At 39.5% G+C, this 20,472-nt stretch overlaps 1 protein-coding gene across 1 annotated transcript in view; it reads right to left on the bottom strand.

Annotated features, from left to right (window-relative positions):
* SEL1L (SEL1L adaptor subunit of SYVN1 ubiquitin ligase) overlaps window positions 1-20,472 on the bottom strand; it is a 49,480-nt gene that overhangs the window by 15,305 nt on the left and 13,703 nt on the right. The window contains exons 5-13 of the mRNA XM_083375318.1: window positions 19,605-19,710; window positions 16,542-16,704; window positions 14,970-15,023; window positions 14,824-14,883; window positions 14,374-14,455; window positions 7,503-7,657; window positions 4,633-4,689; window positions 3,236-3,304; window positions 607-684 (exon numbers count right to left, since the gene is read on the bottom strand). Of these exons, the coding sequence (XP_083231444.1) occupies window positions 607-684; window positions 3,236-3,304; window positions 4,633-4,689; window positions 7,503-7,657; window positions 14,374-14,455; window positions 14,824-14,883; window positions 14,970-15,023; window positions 16,542-16,704; window positions 19,605-19,710 (824 nt within the window). The remainder of the gene's footprint in view (window positions 1-606; window positions 685-3,235; window positions 3,305-4,632; window positions 4,690-7,502; window positions 7,658-14,373; window positions 14,456-14,823; window positions 14,884-14,969; window positions 15,024-16,541; window positions 16,705-19,604; window positions 19,711-20,472) is intronic.

Here is a 20,472-nt window from a genome sequence, read left to right as displayed (position 1 = left end):
GACCTGTTCCAAGCTCCCTATGGTTGAACTTATGAAATGTTTTGAGTTTTGTTCCATATAAAACATAGAATATGCAAGATACTGAATCAATGGGGCAGTTTTACTGAGCTGAAGACAAACATTTTCCATTTTGTTCACATAATTACTAAATTGTCATAATGCCCAGTCTTAGCCTATCTTTATACCAAATGTGCAGTATTACAACTCTCATTAAAGTGGTATGTCAGGACAACTTGGACATAAAGCACTTGAAGAAAATAACCAGACTTGCACATATGAATTTTATTGTATGGGACAAATGACAGATACTACCAAGTGGTCACATATGTCTTACAAATATGAGCAATAATCATATTGCTTAAAACCACTTAACTAGTTTACTAATTAATGTGGTGTGTCATAAATAGAGAAGACTGAACATACAGTATGTGATTTTTGAAAAATGCATTTTTATTTGGATTTTCTGAATATATCAGAAACAATTTTCCTCAAAAACAAATAAATATGTATTTATTGTGTGAAGAACACCTCATTTCAAAATGATTGGCTTCCAGAGATATGGTTGTATACATATGAGTTTTTGTAAACAAGATTTCAGCAACGTACCATGTCAGCAGCTTTCTTAAAGTACTGAAGGGCTGTTTCATTGCTTTGAGGTACAGTATCACTTCCTTCTGAATACATCTATAAAAACAAAACGTAATTAAAAGTTATTAAGAGTCTAATTTTAGGGGGAAAAAATTATTTGGCATAATATCTGGCCCACTTAATGCAGAACTTTTCTTCGAATTATACCAACATTAATGAAAGCCATAAGAATATCATTAAAGTTGCTTAAATGTAAAACAATTTTGTAAAATTTTGTTTTAGTTGATCAATGCATGCATCATAACAGGATATTACAAGAAAGATTCTTCCTTTGAGAGAAAGAACAGCCCATTGTCCTTTCTGTCAAGGTTCCTTTTGGCTTGATCTAATAGAATATCCAAAAATGGACATATATTCCCCCCTCATTCTGGAAGCAAGACTTGCATGATTCAGATTTGCCTCTAGGATTGGTTTTGCTTGTCTAACTTTTATTTTGTGACAGAGCAAGAAACAAGTGTAGCTTGAAAGATCCATTAAAATAGAAAGGGAAGGGAGAAAAATCTCCTTCCAATGTGTGCCTTATAAACTAGAGTGCAGAAGAAGCATCATTTCTGTATCTGTGGACACTTTCTTGAAGTTCTTAAAAGCCAGCCAGCCACTTGTAGTTGGGAGCACCTGTTTCATCAAACTAATAGAATTCTACAAAAAATGTGCAGTTTACTTTGAGAAAGTCTCCAATAATAAGATGTACCTAAGTAAATCTCAATTCTTGCTTAGTGGATGAAAATACTAAGGAGGAAAGCATTCTGTCAGATTTTCTCCAGGAAAACTACCTAATTAATAGAATTTACAAAGTGTGACTTATTTCACAGACCAGTAAAATCTGAAGATGTGTTATAAACCTTCCAAGATTGAAGGTTTCTACCATAATAACACTATAAAATTGACTCCTATGGCTAAATTAGTAGCCTTTTTCTAAATGAAGTAATTCTCTCAATTCTTTTAGAGTCTAAAAAATGTGAATAAAAATTAGTGTATCAGAGTTATTAAAGGAAAGTAAGCTTAGCAATGATGGTTGTTTGAGAAACGTTAGTCTTGTTCTCTGTGGGAAATACTCATTTAGTGGTTTGAACACCTTAATCGGTTTAGTTCACCTTACTAATCCTGAAACCATGACACTCAGCAGAGGCAGACCTAATTGATACTTGGAAGGGAGACTATGAGGAAACATAAGGGCTGCAGGCCATTCATAGAAGCATTGAAAAGAAATCCCAGAATTGTGAAATATTTCTATATTGTTGTCAAGAAATAAATTCACCAAAGAAAGGAAAAAAATTACATCTGGAGAAAAACTAGATGTAGTAGACGCTATATATACCTTGACTAATGGATCTCAACAGAAGGTGATACAATAAAGGAAATAGAATGGCGTGTTAAATGTGGTTGGCAGGTATTTGGCAAGCTAAGCATAATTTTCAAGAACCTTCTCTTATGCCTGAAAAGTTTTTGATCAGTGTGTGCTACCTGCTCTAACATATACCAGTGAAACATGGAACTAATCTCACAATCAATACAAAAGCTACAAGTGGCGCAAAAAGCCATGAAAAGATACACACTTGGCATTACAAGACAAGATCGAAAGAGCTGCACACGGATTAGAGAACAAACACAAGTATGCAATATCATCAAGATAGTAAAAGAATTGAAATGGGAATGGACTGGTCACATAGCAAGAAGAACTGATGGCAGGTGGACCAAGGCAGTCATAGAATGGATCCCACTTGATAAAAAGCATTCACGAAAGAGACCTAAAACAAGATGGATCAATGACAATAGCAAGTATTATGGGTCCAATTGGCAAAAAAAAGCTTAGTACTATATAGGATGGAAACATGTGGAAGAGGCCTTCATCCTGCAGTAGATAGACAATGGCTAAAATGATGGTAATGATGTCAAGAAAACTACCGTATTTGAAAGTGACTATGAAGCCACTACAAGTTGAGCTTGTCATGAAAGTAGCCTCATTTTCAAGGGTTCTGTTTCTAAAAACAATTACACACTGGTCAGAAGCAATAACAACATTGATATTTCCATTCCAAATGGAGGGCCTAGATTAGGCAGAAAAATTGTGGAAAGACATAAAAGACTGGTTCCCCCATTTCATATTCTCATTACATACACAGAGAATTTGTGCATACATAAAATGATGAATGTGGGTTAAGTACAGAAATCTACTGTATAGATTTTGTCTATTATATCTGGTTTTGTCCATAATATCTTTGCTAATAGTTTGGTAAAGTACAGCATTTAATACAATTTACTTTTACCAAGGATTTTTGAACATCTCCTGAACAGTAATTTATGTGGCACTTGAGGTCAGGATAGATAGGATTTGTAATTTATCATTATTTTAGTTTGGTTTATTTGGATTTTGTGTGAAGTATCAGTAATAGAACAGTGTTTATGGCAGCTAAAGCTATTCCCTAAACTGGCCTAGGAAGGTTTGGGCCTTGTTCCTTCTCTGTTGAAATTATGTCAGATACTGCTTTTAGCTATGTGTTATTTTTTTACAGTAATAAATCCTCTGATTGAAGTAGTAATCAAAAAGTAATTTCCAAATCCACAGCTCAAAGGTGGTGTGCCTTACCTTCCCCAAAAATGCCATTGCATGTGAGTTGCCAGCATTAGCTGCTTGGTTGAAGTATTCAAAAGCTCTCTGGAGGAGAAAAAGAGTGGTATAAATATGTGACAATTTTTAATACAACATCTGGCCTTCATTCAAGTTTGTTTAAAAATCTACATTATATGAGCAAATATACTAGTTTTACATAACTGAATGTGATACTAAAATATGCAAATTCAACAATTATTTCAATTTTTGAATACTAAGGCAGTATCATTTGTTTGATGGCCTATCCATACCCTTGTTCATTTGAAAGCAATCCCACTGTGATAAATAGTGCTTAATTCCAAGTAGTCACAGGACTGCATCTTCAATGCACAATTTTTGGTCCATCAAAACCATGACTTGAGAATTTGAGAAAATCTCCTTTTAATTACCTAAAAGGTACATAAATACTTATTATGATTATCACACCTTTTTACATCATGATCTTATGAACTCTTGGTATCAGTTTAGCAGAGTAGGAGCACTGGTCCACACATGAGAATAAAGGATGTGGAGGAACAAGAAGGAGTTATTCTATTTTAAGGAAGCATTATTTTAAAATGTTTTTCAATATAAACAGTTCCCATTGGTACCCTAGCACTGCAAGGAAAAGAAAGCTGACAAAAAGTTGTTTGTTCTATTACTTTACTAATTATAGTAAATATATGGTAAATAAATTTAATGGGATTGCTATGTTAAATAATATACTTAAAAGTTATCATCTTAGAACTATATTATATTTTAAAAATACCTTTGTTTATTTTAGTTGCATTACTGTGATTCTGATTGCATCATTCCAGCAGTGTTTCTCAACCCTGACAACTTTACATGTAGTCTTCCAGAATTCTGGGATTTAAGGTGCATGTATCTTAATGTTCCCAAGATTGAGAAACACTGTTTTACTTAATGTATAATTTATTTAGTAAATTTCTCACCACAGGCATAGTATACGCTTTCTTATTTAATACCAAAATTGAATTAAAACAGTTTTCTTCACTTACATACATTGGTCATCTTGATTATTGCACTATTAATAACATTTGCTGTTTATTCAAGCAAGTGAGCAATGTCTTCTATCTTTCTACATATACTTTTCAACATAAATCCATGCAGAACAAGTTGCAACAGGCAAGATGGGATATATTTGTGAGCTGCAGTAAATGGATACAGACCAATATCAGGTAGGAACTACGTAATACAAGACAAGCTGGAATTTGGCTCCTTGTGCAGTGACCACCGAACACTGAAATACCTCCTAGATCTCTACTACTGTTATGCTAAGAAGACAGCTCTTGCAATTAATAGAAAGCTTTTCAATTCCAGTTTCATTTTACATCTTAAATGTACCAACATCTTATGTATTGCCCTATAGATACCTGATGGTTTTGCTCTACTCCTCTTCCTCCATGCAGGTGCAATTGTCCAAGTCCTACCTGAAATAGTAGTTGAAACATGTTATTTAATTTCCTATCAAGAAAGCGTACTCTGAAGAAAACGAATATTAGAATGGACACACAATAAAGGAACAACTGCCAGATCAAGTGAAGGAAACTGATCTGCTGCAATTAAAAAAAATAGTAATTTCACCTCAGAATTGATGAGATGCCTACAAGCACTTCATGCTAGGTTTTGTAAAAAATAATGGAGACAGAGCTTTGATACAGTCAGGTGGTGAATAAATGTAATAAATACATATAAGCCCAGGCTTTATCTCTTCAGATTGTTAATTGGGCTGTGCAGTTTGTAAGGAAAAAGGGTGCTTTAGAACACATCAGACTATTCATGAGGCACTTGTCACCAAATGCATCTTTTTTTCCTGAACTGTACTTAGCTATGGCAGGCAGCTACATGATTTGGAGAAAAGAAAAATCTGCCTTAAGTTGCCAAAGAGGACTACATGATCTTCCAGGGTAATGAAGCATGTTTTCCTCTTAGATCCAAAGGGCAGCACAGTCATGCCCCCACATGAAATTACTCCCTACATACTGAAAACTAATCAGGAAAAAAAAGATTTTCCTTACATTTATCCCAAACATCCAGTTTTCTGCTGAGTAACATTGATTTACACAAGTTCTTTGTAACAATCCAAAACAATAAAGGATGGGCAATGAGAACAAGGCAAAACTCTGTACTCCAAAAGTAATCATAAGCTGATGAGCTGTACCAAATCATGGCTGTTATCATGAGGGTTGTTTTGTAAGGTATTGCTCATTACAATGTTCTGAAGTCATGCCTTTGCTAGCTTACTATCAGCTCTTTCCACAATGGACTTAACACCTCGGGATTGGCCCATTTGAACTGACCGGATGAACTATTTGGGTGGGGTTTGCTTGGGACTCTTTTAACCTACTGATCTGAGTGGGAAACCCTCAGATCCTGTCTATTATGCCTGCTATCAGCTTCTCCTAATAAAAGTTCCTTTTGGAAGAAACTGCTTCCATGAGTTCTGCTTTCTTAGGATGAGGTTTTGAAGTGGGCCCTGACACTTACGTAAAATAATGCCATGCAACCACAGCTCATTATACTAAGTTTCAGGCAAGAGAATGAGCAAACTAGTCTTAGTGCAAACTAAATCAAAATGATGCATGGAAGTACTCATAGCATTTTGTAAAAAGGAAAGGAACAAAAATTCCCCAGCTTTACACAAAATCTCACTTCATCATGTTTTGAAAATATAGTATGCTCTACAACCAACCAACCAACCAACCTGCATTTTAAAAAACCTTGGAGGAACTTGTGTTCTTTAAAAAGCTCCTTTAAAAAATGTTAAACCTAGAGTATAGTTGAGTATTCCCTAACTTGCCTCCTAATAAACTCTTCACCATTTCCAACAAATGTGGCAAATAGTCCATCAAAATGACATAACCTTGGGGGAAAAAGTTCATGTTGTTATTCTTCAATATCTCATCACCATCACTAACATCTTATATCTTATTACTTTCAAGACCTTTAGTTTGATTTGATTACTTGCATCATTCTCTCAGTAAATAATTTTACTGTTAATTTTAAGAAGAGACAGGCTACCTGAAGAACCATCTCATCCTGCTAGGTCAGGCTTTCCCCACTCGTGCTGACATGAGAAGGCCTACTGCAGATCCCATCAAAGAACTCTGGCGGTTGTGATCCAGAAGAGCTTTTTTTTTTGTAGCATATGCGCTCTGGAACATTCTACCCTCCCCCCCCACCCACCCCCATGAGATCTGCTCCCACTTCCTATTCTTCCACAAGAACTCAAAGACCTGGCTCTGCCATTTGGCCTGTGGACCCAATGCGGAGAGCACACAATGGAGGTGACTGCTAGGCTGATCACCTCCTGCTTTTCCCGCCCATCTTTTAATCTCACATTACTGTATTTTCATTATTTATTTTACTGTGTCATTGTGTTGTTACTGTTATCTTTATACTTCTTTTCATTTCTCTGTTTTCACTGTTATAAGCTGTCTACAGTAGTCCCATGGAGAGATAGGCGACAAATAAATTTAACATACCAACAAACAAATACAGGTAGTCCTCGTCTTACAACAGTTCATTTAATGACTGTTCAAAGATCCAAAGGCACTGGAAAAAAATAACATGACCATTCTTCATATTTGCAGAACTGTTGAAGAATCTCCATGGTCATGTGATCAAAATTCAAAGGGTTGGCAACTGGCATGGTATCATGTGATCACCTTTTTTGGGGATCTTCTGACAAAGTCAGTAGGGAAACCAGATTCACTTAACAACCATGTTACTAACTTAACTGCAGTGATTCACTTAACAACTATGGCAAGAAAGCTTGTGGAATGGGGCAAAATTCACTTAACAGCTGTTTAACTTAGCAACAAAAATTTGGGACTCAATTCTGATTGTAAGCCAAGAAGTTTCTGGACATGGGTAGTCAGTGTGCTCCTCTCTACTGGCTTCCGTTGTATTCCCCTTTTTTTGCTTCTCCTTCTCTTTCTCTGCTCTAGTTGTAAACTTTTAACTGCCTCTTCTCTGTTTCCAAAGACTAAATTGTAAGAATGTACCTCCGCCCACTAGCTAATCAATAAATCAGCTGCAATTTTAAGTCTCACTTCTCAGGCAGTTGAACAAGCAAACACAATGCAATTGAAGGCATAAACTGTTTTATCTAATTAGGCAAACAAGCCTTCTTTAGTGAACCTACTCAATTCCAAAAATTGGCCACTTTCCCTATTCCTGTTCAATCAATATGAGTGAACTATTTTTTCTCTTTCCCATCCTAGTTTGACAATTAAATTACCTGTGCTTGAACATCTCCCTTTTCAGCTAAGAATTGATAGTACTGTATTAAATCTTCCTCCAACATTCCACTTGCCATTCCTGGATTTTCTATTTCATCCGGCAGACGAATTCTCTGAACCACTGTGCCTCCAGTCAAAGAGATATCACTAGCCACTAGGGAGAAAGAACAGGGCAGAAACATTTAATTTTATCCTTATAAAAGTCTAGTGCACATCATAATTTTCATACATGGAATTACTAAAAGGAATCTTCACCTGTTCTAAATGCCCTTTGAATAACTGACACATGAATATTTATAAGCAAATATGTCTTTCATTGAGTCATGTGATTCTTTATACAGAAGATTGCTACAAGATTAAAAGTAACACTGTATGATTAAGATATTCCTAATCCCTCAAGATTACCTCCAAATTATGGATACTTTCCACAAAGAAAAATGTTCTAGCCCTGGGGTTTGTAGTTTTTTAAGTTTATGGGGGAGAGGGGAGAGACAATGGGACAACTAATTTAATAGGTATGAAGAGGTTCTGGTTGCTATTTCTTTATACAAATATTTGTGATGTCTCCAAATAAGAGGGTTAAACAGAACCAATTAATTCAAGCAAGGGTAATATCTAGTATTGCAAAAATAAGAAATAAACCTGAAACATCTAATTAAGATAATATTGTACTAAAGAAAAACATTCATTATATGCTTGCAATTCTATTATTTCTTATGGGAAACTAAACAATAGCACAATTCTGTTTGCATTTTTCCCCATTTCTTCCCCAAATGTGCTACAAGATATATGAATGTTCCAGATCAAATTTACACCATGTAAGGGATATTGAAACGTTTCCCCTTGTAGATCCTGTGTCAAAACCTGTTATGTTAATTAAAACAAACATCAGATTCCAAGCTTTGCTTTTAGCATTAGCTGATCACTAGCCATCATATAATCTATATAACCACATTTCTATTTAAAGGGAATGAATGTCACAAATTTTTCTTGTATATAAATTAGTAAATGGAAATGTATAAATCTATTTCTTTATCTACTAGATGTATATTGTCAGAATCCATTTATATCATATTCATAAATGGAATGTTTCAAACATATCCCATGGATTCTGCCATCTCCCGAAGAGAAGAGGATAGATGTGTATTGAACCGGCAATAGGCATTTCAAAGGAAAGGAGAAGCCTTTTGAACTGGGGAAACAAAAGGGGGGGGCTAGCATCTGGCTTTTGTCACGGTAGACAGCAATAAACAAAAGGGTCCTAACTTCCTTTTTCCCACGAGATGGATGATACGAGAGGAAGGATGGGGGGGACTGACCAAATGGGGATTAAGGGGGGTTAAACCGGGAACTCTTTATAAGGATTTACATCGTGGAACCATTAAGCCCTGTCTCATTTCCTACAACCGAGCATGTCATAGTAAAGATTTCTTTTGAACTAAAACCCTGACTCCAAGAGTTTTTGTCTTCCTAAGACGTGGTTTGGGGTGGGTCCTGACATTAGACAGGGCTTGCAACGAAAGTCAACCCGGGAAGAAGAACCTTACCGGGGGACTTTGCAAATAAATATGATGTCTGACGATGAAGCAAGAAGGGAAGAAAGCCCCACGGAGAAGGAGCCTTCCCCCCAGCCGAACTCCCAGAAACATTGGGAAGCTGAGGCATCATATTCCTCCTGGGAGGAAACGGCGGAGCAGCACGAACAAAAACCCCGGTGGTCGATGGGCGTTGGAAGGAAAAGTGAGTGGGAAAAGGCTTCGAGAGAAGTGACCCTGAGACGGAGCGACCACCAACCGGAATGGAAACAAGAGATGGAGAACTCCCTGCACGCCAGTGAGGAAGAGCGGATTCTGGAAAAAGCTATTGACTTGATGAAAACAACCCTGAGCTCACTAAGGGAGGAGAGAGCTGGAAACCACAACACCTGGGGTCGCAACTGGAGGGGTAACGGAAGGAATCCAACACCTGAAACCCCAGGGCTGTCCAATGGAACAGGAGCCGCTGACTCAGCGGTACCCACCCCCCCAGACCCACAGATGGGGATCGAGATGAGGAGCGATACACTCTGCGGCGCAGACAACGATCCAGCCCAAGATTCCCACCCCTGGAAGCAAAATTCAAGGGGGAACCATCACGACTGGGATTTTTCCTAACCCAAGTCCTCAGCTACATGGAAGAGTACGGACGGGACATCCCCAGTGACAAAACACGCATCCGAATTGTGCAATCTGCCCTGGACGGGACGGCCGCAGACTGGGTGGTGAACTTGCATGACTCCAACGCCCCAGAACTCAACGACTTCAACCGATTCATGTCATCCTTGAGGCGACGATTTGAGGACCCTTTGGCTGACCGGAAGGCCCGGGAGAGAATCAAGACGGTGAGGCAGGGCAGGAGAACAGTGGCCGAATATACCCAAGAATTCCGAGCCATCGCCAGCAAGCTGAACTGGCCAGAAGACATCCTCCTCAGCCATTTCAAAGACGGTCTAAACTACGACCTGTATGACGCTTGCCTGCCTCGGGGAGACCCCTACCATCTCGATGACTGGTATGTCCTGGCAGAGGAAGTGGAAATAGACCTATTGAAAAGACAACGCAGAGGAAAACCATGGGGCCGCCCGCCACTCGAGCAAACACGTGAGGGGGAAAACCCACTGGCCACGGCTAAAAAATCAAAGGGATGTTTCAATTGCGGGAGAGAGGGCCACCGTGCTGCAGAATGTCGTTCGAAAGCCCCTCCATGCAAAACAGAGGCACCATCTTCCAAAAAGCTGGGGAAGTCTCAAGGCAACCCAAAAGAATCTTCCATGAAGGGGACAGAGGCTGTAGAGTCCACAATTTCTGCCAAAACCTGGGATTGGACTCCGGCCTACACTGCAGGGGCGGTGGACACCTCGGAAGACAGCTCAGAGGGAGAACCTTTGGTAAGTGGACCTCTTCCACCCATACTTAAGACAGTAACTATAATAGCTTCCTCTGCACCAAAAGCCAATGAAATAAAAGCTTTGATAGACTCTGGCTGCATCCGCTGCCTCATCAGCCCAACGCTGGTGGAGGAACTGAGCATCCCAGTGAGGAGGCTAAAACAACCAATCTCCTTCAGTCAATTAGACGGGTCTATAGCAGGGGGGGGACCAGCTACCCTAGCCACTCTACCACTCCACATGTCCCTGGGGTCCCATGAGGAAGACATAACATTTATAGTGGCCCCAGGCATGGCATGCCCAATGATTTTAGGACTGGAATGGCTGAAGAAATGGAACCCCGGGATAAACTGGAGGACTGCAGAACTCAACTTCCCAAAAGGGGAACAGGAAAACGTAAAACCCCCAAACACCCCCCCCCAACCCAGAGGGAGGAAAAAGCAGCAGTGGGGGAAGAGAAGGGGCTAACAGAGATACCGGAGGAATACAGGGACCTGGCTGAGGTTTTCAGTGAGGAAAGAGCACATGAGCTCCCCCCCCACCGCCCCACAGACTGCACCATAGAATTCAAACCTGGGGCAAAACTCCCAAAACCCAGGATGTATGCCATGAGCCCAAGGGAAATGGCAGAAATGGAAAGATTCATAAAGAAAAACTTAGAAAGAGGATTTATTGAGCCCGCCAAACCCAAAGTAGCCGCCCCGGTTCTGTTCAGGGAGAAGAAGGATGGTTCCTTTCGTTTGGTTGTGGATTACCGGAACCTAAATACAATTAGTGAATGTAATCTATACCCCCTTCCCCTAATGAAGGATATGCTATCCCACCTATCGAAAGGAAAGATTTTTACCAAACTAGACCTGAGGGAAGCATTCTACCGTATTAGGATTAAGGAAGGAGACGAATGGAAAACTGCATTCAACTGCCCAATGGGGTGCTATCAATTCAAAGTATTGCCATTTGGACTGCAAGGGGCCCCCGCAGTCTTTATGCAATTAATTAATGACGTACTGAGAGAGCACCTATATAAGGGGGTCCTGGTTTACCTCGATGACATCCTTATCTTCACAGAAACCAAAGAGGAACATATCAAACTAGTCAGAGCAGTCCTGAAGAAATTGCGAGCTGCCCATTTATATGCTAAATTATCGAAGTGTGAATTTCATCAGGAAAAAATCGACTACCTGGGATATCGCATATCCCCAGAGGGCATCGAAATGGACCCAGAGAAGGTCAGGGCAGTACTAGAGTGGGCACCCCCCCGCACACGGAAGCAATTGCAAAGTTTCCTGGGGTTTGCAAATTTCTACCGCCAATTCATCCCTGCATTTGGCCAAATAGCCATGCCCTTCACAAATTTGTTGAAAACGAAGGGGGGGTCACCCGTGAAACCCAGCCAGCCTCTGAAATGGTCAATGGAATGTCAAGCAGCATTTGAGAGGCTAAAGAGACTCTTTTCTGCGGAACCTGTACTTAAACACCCAGATCCCAACAAACCTTTTGTAATACAGGCAGATGCGAGAGACGTAGCAGTCGGAGCCGTATTACTACAAGAAAATGATGAGGGGGCGTTGCAACCTTGCGCATATATATATCCAGGAAACTTACAGAAACTGAACAACGATGGCCAATATGGGAGAAGGAAGCATTCTCATTAAGGTGGTCATTATTAACTTGGCGTCAATTTTTGGAAGGAAATAAAATACCTTTCCAAGTCTGGACTGACCACAAAAATTTAGAAGCACTAAAAACGCCCAGGAAGCTCACTCCTAAGCAAGCCCGCTGGTCCCAACACTTTCACCGATTCAATTTCACACTCAAACACTTACCGGGGGGAAAGAACTTCCTGGCAGATGCATTATCCCGCATGCCCCAATATAACAGCACAAGAGTTACTGACTTTAAACCACTTGTACCGGAACAACAACTGGCAGCACCAGTCACCACCAGGGCACAAGAAAAAATGAAGCCGAAGGTAGATAGCCAAACTGGAATAGAATTCAGGAAATCTTTGGAAAGTGATGAATGGTTCCAGAAAAATAAACATGTGTGCACAATTAAAGATGGACTGCCGTGGGTGGGGGAGAAGCTATATATACCTGCCACACAGAGAATCAATTTCATGCAACTGTGCCATGATACAAAATCAGCAGGACACTTTGGCTTTGTAAAAACCTTACACTTAACTAAAAGGCAATTTTGGTGGCCATCTATGAAAAAGGACATAGAAAGCTATGTGGGTAGCTGTCAAATTTGCGCAATGGCCAAGAGGTTACAAGGGAAATTGCCAGGACTGTTACAACCAGTGGCGAATCCCTCAGCCCCATGGAAAGAAATAGCCATGGATTTTATTGTGGAACTACCAGAAAGCAACGGAAACACCGTTATCTGGACTGTTACTGATCTGTTCTCTAAGCAAGTCCATTTCATACCTTGCCCAAAAATTCCTACTGCAAAAACATTAGCAAAACTTTTTGTACAACATATTTACAGATTGCATGGAGCACCACAACGCATCATATCTGACAGGGGGGTGCAATTTACCTCAGCATTCTGGAAGGAATTTTTATCTCTGTTAGGAACCACCCAAGGACTGACATCTAGTCATCACCCTCAGGGTAATGGGCAATCGGAAAGGGCTAACTCTGTACTTGAACAATATTTAAGCTGTTATGTACATTTTCAGCAGAACAATTGGACAGACCTGCTGCCTTTCGCAGAAGTGGCATATAACAACGCAATTCACTCCAGCACAGGTTACACTCCTTTTCAAGTAACCACAGGCCAGAGCTTCAACCCCATACCTGATCTAACTCCAAAAGAACCGGTAATTCCAGAACTAAAGGAATGGATTGCTCAGTTACAATACACCTGGCCTATTGTCAGAAAAGCATTAACAGAGGCTAGATTAGCACACAAGACACAGACAGACAAGAAAAGATCTGATCCCACACCGTTCAAGGTGGGAGAGATGGTATATCTGTCTACAAAATACCTTAAGTCTCTCCAACCCTGTAAAAAACTAGGACCAAAATACATTGGACATTTTCCAATTAAAAGAATCATAAACCCAGTAACAGTTGAATTAGAACTACCTAAAAATCTTAGACGAATACACCCAATCTTTCACTGCAGTCTAATAAAGAGAGAACAACAATCTCCACTACGAGAAAAAATCCCACCACCACCACCTCCCATCATGGTGGAAGGAGAACAACATTTCAAGGTGAAGGAAATTCTGGATTCCAGGAGACATCATGGAACAACTCAATATCTAGTGGCTTGGAAACACCTCCCCTCCTCAGAAAATGAATGGGTCAGCAAACACCACGTTAAAGCACCAAAGCTGCTTAAGAGATTTCATACAGAATATCCAAACAAACCGAGTTAACATTTACACATGTTTTTTTTTCTTCTCTTTTCTTTTCTCCCCCTACAGATGGACACATCTTTCTTCTAAGGAGAGCGGACTGTCAGAATCCATTTATATCATATTCATAAATGGAATGTTTCAAACATATCCCATGGATTCTGCCATCTCCCGAAGAGAAGAGGATAGATGTGTATTGAACCGGCAATAGGCATTTCAAAGGAAAGGAGAAGCCTTTTGAACTGGGGAAACAAAAGGGGGGGGGGGCTAGCATCTGGCTTTTGTCACGGTAGACAGCAATAAACAAAAGGGTCCTAACTTCCTTTTTCCCACGAGATGGATGATACGAGAGGAAGGATGGGGGGGACTGACCAAATGGGGATTAAGGGGGGGTTAAACCGGGAACTCTTTATAAGGATTTACATTGTGGAACCATTAAGCCCTGTCTCATTTCCTACAACCGAGCGTGTCATAGTAAAGATTTCTTTTGGACTAAAACCCTGACTCCAAGAGTTTTTGTCTTCCTAAGACGTGGTTTGGGGTGGGTCCTGACATGTATATACATACGTATACGTACCATGGTTAGCTACTAGGCGATAATGCGTAAGCGCAGATTCACAGCTCTGAAGGACACCTATTCCAGCCCAGTACCGGTAGCCCTGGAAAGAAGCAACTACTGTCATAAAGCAAGTACTGCTGTCTTACATTTGAAAATACTCAAAACAAAGATAACATGTTTTTGTTAAATTATCTGCAACATCTTTTGTTTCAAATGAAGTTCAGGATAAATGCTATAAGTAAAAACAATAAACTGAGCAATTCCAAAACCTTATACATACAATTATAATATTCCTTTTTAAAAGCAAATTAATAATACTAAATTTATCTCGAGGTAAATTTATCTCTGTTCATTGGGATAAATTTTCAGTAAGTACCAAACATAGCCATAAAAGCTAGAAGGCAAGATTGCTATCAGGATTTTGCTGTTTTATGTCATTATTTGTATGGTTGAGGAAACTCTACTTACCAAAATCATATGTGCTATTAAATTTCCTCCAAGAGCACCAAAGGTATAATAAACTAATGCCTACAAAAAAAGTGCAGCTGGTTAATTGTATTGTTTTCAATGGTATACTAACAAGAAATGGGCAAAAGATGGTGGCTTTGCATTACCTTAGCCTGGCTGGAATCAACACCAAGACCGGAAGCATATAGAAATCCAAGGGCCTGAAAAAAAAACATTAAAAATGGCAATTTTACAAAATTATTTTGATTAGATATGTTTTCTGAATCCAAATTAAATAGACAACAGCATTATATCCAGCCATCTTTTATAGGCAGTGTGTGAGCTGTGATGATGATAAAGAAATCCATAACAAATGCCACAGATAATTCCTGTTTTGCTTTGTTTTAAAGACCATAGAAAGCTGCTTGGTGGATTTTGTTTTGACACAGGTGCAAAATTTTTACATAAAACAGCAACAGACTAGCACTTAGACTTACTGTATATACCACTTCATAGTGCTTCAATGCTCTCTCTAAGCAGTTTACAGAGTCAGCATATTGCCCCCAACAATCCGGGTCCATATTTTACCAACCTCCCAAGGATAGAAGGCTGAGTCAACCCTGAGGCGGTCAGAATCGAACTCCTGGCACTCGGCAGAATTAGCCTGCAATACAGCATTCTAACACTGCGGCACCATGGCTTTTGTAAGGAAAAACCATTCCTTATTTGTTAATCTACCACATGAATAATTCTATGTGTTTATTTAGTGGTGCTAATACACTGCTCTAGTGTAACAGATATATTGGGATATTATAATTTGCTTAATTCCAAGTCTTAATAAATGGTATAAATCAAGCAGTAGAATACAATGCTACATGGCTTGGGGCCAGTTATCTGCAAGATCACTTATTCAAAATAAAATTTACCCAAGAGGTGCTTGTAGAGAATGCTTATTGACAGTCCTCATCAGTCCTCCTGTAAAATGCCCTCCTCCCAATATACAGTAAGTTCAGCAGCTGCACTTTTAGTATTCAGGAAGTGTAAAAAAAAAGTTTTCCTAACATGAATTTAAAATACAGACATGAGTGTTTACACACACCTGGGTGTAGTATGAGGATTTTTCCTGAAGGTACATGAAACTATACTTTATGAGATGATGATAATAATTTATTATTTATTAAATCTGTATGGAACCTGACTCTCAATGACTCTGGATCACTTGAGTTCACAGTTTTAACCATTAGCATTGTCTGAAACTTCTAAATTGTTGCTCATATTGTATTAGAATGTGTTTTGGATGATTTTAGATCTACAGTCTTTTTTTAATAAAGTATATTGGAAGGCTAATGTTAGTTTTTTGGCTACAACTCTTAGATGAAATGTTGGAATATCTCACATTAATGGATCAACATCTAAGAATAATAGTCAATTTTGTATAAACTTAAGATTAAAAACAGTGCAACTTTTAAAATGTTTATTAAAAATAGAAAATGTTTAAAAGGCGTCAGCTATCAATCTCACTATGCTGGAAGTATAACATAAGAAATTGGTTTGTTCCCTTATTGCTCCTTTTGACTTAGTATCTGTAAATTAATTAATATAATTTTATATAGGTGAATATGGTTTAAAATGTGAACATACTTTTCAATTATATACAACCTTCCGCCCCCCCCACCCAGAACTTTTCACAATAAGAATGACAGATCTATGGGCTCTGAGGGGAAAAAATATATACATACTGTTTGACCTTTAGGAGATCCTTCTTCAGTAAGTTTCTCAAACAGTTCTTTAGCTGATTGAATATTTTGCTTCAAGTAGTCACCAAACAATAATGTATAAGACACTCTTTCCATCGCCTTAGTATGATTCATGTCAGCAGCTCTCAAGAAATACTGATAAGCCCTTAAGGGAAAAAAATATGCATGCTGTGGTTCTTTTAAGCATAAATGCACGTGTAGATGGTGTGCAAATTCTCCAGCTGAGAGAATTTGAATGAGTATGATTGTTAAAACCCAAATCCAATTTCATTTTATTAACATTTACAATGAACATGGTTATTCCCCTAATATAATAATAATAATAAAATAATAATAATAATAATAATAATAATAATAATAATAATAATAATAATAATAATAATAATAATAAAGTTGGAAGGGACCTTGGAGGTCATCTAGTCCAAACCCCTGCTCAGGCAGGAAACCTTATACCATTTCAGGCAAATGGCTCTCCAGTCTCTTCTTAAAAACCTCCAGTGTTGGAGCATTCACCGCTTCTGGAGGCAGGTTGTTCCACTGGTTAATTGTTCTAACTGTCAGGAAGTTTCTCCTTAGTTCTAGGTTGCTTCTCTCCTTGACTAGTTTCCATCCGTTGCTTCTTGTCCTGCTTTCAGGTGCTTTGGAGAATAGCTTGACTCCCTCTTCTTTGTGGTAGCCCCTGAGATATTGGAACACTGCTATCATGTCACCCCTCACCCTTCTCTTCATTAAACTACACATACCCAATTCCAGCAACCGTTCCCTACATGTTTTAGCCTCCAGCCCCCTAATCATCTTGGTTGCTCTTCTCTATACTCTTTCTAGAGTCTCGACATCTTTTTTACATCGTGATGACCAAAACTGGATGCAGTATTCCAGGTGTGGCCTTACCAAGGCATTGTAAAGTGGTATTAGTACTTCACTTGATCTTGATTCTATCGCTCTGTTAATGCAGCCTAGCACTGTGTTGGCTTTTTTGGCAGCTGCAGCACACTACTGGCTCATATTGAAGTGATTGTCTACTAAGACTCCGAGATCCCTCTCACAGTTACTACTATTGAGCAAGGTACCACCTATACTATACCTATGCATTTGATTTTTCCTGCCTAAATGTAGAACCTTACTTTTTTCACCATTGAATTTCATTTTGTTAGATAGTGCCCAGTGTTCGAGTCTGTCCAGATCCTTCTGTATCTTAAGCCTATCTTCTGGAGTATTGGCTACTCCTGCCAGCTTGGTGTCATCTGCAAATTTGATGAGTTCCCCCATCTATCCCCTCATCCAAATCGTTAATGAAGATATTGAAGAGCGCTGGGCCCAGAACAGAGCCCTGGGGCACCCCACTACACACTTCCTTCCATGTAGATGTGGTTCCATTGAGGACCACATGCTGAGTACGGCCTGTCAGCCAGCTACGAATCCATCTGGTGGTAATGCTATCTATTACATTAACAATACAACTTGCTAAAAACTTTTGGAAGTTTCTGGGGGATACATCCAAGTTGGACAGATCTCAAATCTCTGCCCTAACAATTAGCACACTTCTCTCAAGTGATATATAATGTAAAACATGAATGCATAACTGAAATGCAAGGCCTCATGTACTGAAAATAATAGCAAAAACATTAAGTCAAACATTTTTATTGCTGAAGTGAGATTGAAATTATTTTTTCCCCAGTTTGTTAGCAGGGGGTAGTTATGACAAAAAATGTGCTCTGAACCTACCAAACCTTTGTTAATAATTGGGGAAGGAGGGACGAAACCACTCCATGCTAATGATGGGGGCCTGGGGGTTTCATGATTCACAGAAATAGGCACTTAACTACTTCTGCCTTAAGTTTTAACCTAATAGGTAGCATTTATCTGATATGCTACATCTTGTAAAACAGTGGTCCTCAACCTTTCCAGCTCCATGGACCAGCAGTGGCAGGGGAGAGGGGATGGTTTCATATCACACCTTCTCTTTGCAAAATGGAGCTTTGCACGCTCACCTGACGTTTGCGTGGACCGGTTCCCAACAGGCCGCAGACTGGTATCAGTCTGTGGAAGGGGGGGTTGGGGACCCTATTGTAAAAGAAACTTGGAGCACATTAGGTTTCTCTGTGATGGCATATATTCAACGTATACCGTGTTTCCCTGAAAATAAGCCCTAGCTGGATTTTTACATGTGCACCTGATATAAGCCCTACCCCCCCACACACAAAATAAGCCCTAGTTAAGAACCTGTCCACTCCATCCCATTGTCTAGTTGCATGAGGTGGGGCAAGGCGCATGTGTAACAATCAAGCTAGGATGGGGATAGGGTGGGTGAAGCTGCTTCATGCACTTTGCACCAGCTTACCTCAGGGGCCCCGCAGCCAGGCATCCCATGCTCTCACACCTGTCTTGCCTTGTGACAGTGGCATCATCAGCAGCAGCCCCATCCAGGAGGAGCCTATGTGGCCATTGCCGGCCCACTTCTGGTTGCTGGCAGCTGCTGGCAGTAGGACGTTACGGGGTACGTTTTGCCGTGCTGCCACTTGTAGCAGGCCATGTGGAGTCCTGCTGCGAGCGGCCGCAGAAGTGAGGCAGCGATGCAACAGGTGTTATGGCTTGGGAGGCCTGGCTGCGGCGGTCCTGAGGTAAGTGGATGTGGGGCTCATGGGGCAGTTCCCCCCACCTGCTTTGTGGTGGCGGCACCTGCATGATGCACCACGTGGCATCCTGCTGCAAGCAGCTGTGAGAGGGTGGTAGCTATGTGGGCTCCTGCTGTATGGAGTTCTTGGTGCCACCGCCACAAGGCTAGGCAGGTGTCAGGGGAAAAAAGACATCCCCCGAAAACAAGACCTAGTGCCTCTTTGGGAGGCAAAAAATATAAGACTGGGTCTTATTTTCAGGGAAACACAGTAGGCATCAGGACTCTGCATTTGCTAGTTTGATCCACAGAATGTGTAATCCAAAAAAAATTGATGAATACAATACTGGGAGAAACTGACATATAAATGTCATGATTGAAGGCTATTGATTTATCTAGAACATTTGGTCTCTAGAAAGAAGACAACTCACTCTTTCTTCTGGGCCTTTTTCCTGCTCTCATTAAGAATTTTCATCCCTGTTTGGTAAACATCTTCTGCTTCCTGCATTTGTCTTCTCTTATGAGACTCCTCTTCAGCTAATAAAAAGATTTTTAAAAAGGTAATTAACACTCACTAAGAGACTGCTTGTTTTATTCTGAGACCATCTATTTCAGGCTTTTGTTTTCTGACATTTTGCTTATACTGTGGCAATCAAATTATTACAGGCTCTGAAAAGAAAAAAATCCCAATCATATAAAAATAATAATCCATAGTATATCTAGCTCATAATTTGATGGCATTCTTAGAAATCAGTCTTCATGATGCATTTGATGAAGTTTTTTTTAAAAAAGCTGTTACTTTTTGAAATGTTTAAAAAAAACCACTGATTTCAATTATTAGGGATATGCAAAGCATTTTATGGTATTTTCAGAGTAAAAAATTATGATAACATACTTTCCCCCCCCCCCCCAAATGAGCTGCTTGGAGCATTTCCCAATGTCTAAACCATCCTATTTTATCCTCAAAACACATTTTGCATAGAAAGCACAATTTTTTATGAAATTTTACACCTGACAAGTTTCAAAAATAAACATTATTTATCTGCTACATTTTTAGAATTAAAATAAATGGAAATGAAGCTTTGATTAACTCTATTGATAGAAATATCTCCAGTGATCAGCGAGATTTGTATTTCAGCATAGAAAATGTATTGTTCTGGGTAATATGATTTATTATTTTAAACAAAAAGCTGAACTAGCAATTGAAATCATGAACAGAGTAAAAAGAAAAGAAAAGAAATGCTTCTTTATATTTATTGTTTACGCAGGATTATTCTTCTATAGTTTCCAAAGTTTTGT

Source organism: Vipera ursinii (assembly GCF_947247035.1).
Source record: "Vipera ursinii genome assembly, chromosome: 1".
Classification (NCBI taxonomy): Eukaryota; Metazoa; Chordata; class Lepidosauria; order Squamata; family Viperidae; genus Vipera; species Vipera ursinii.
This window is presented reverse-complemented; position numbering and strand designations above follow the sequence as displayed.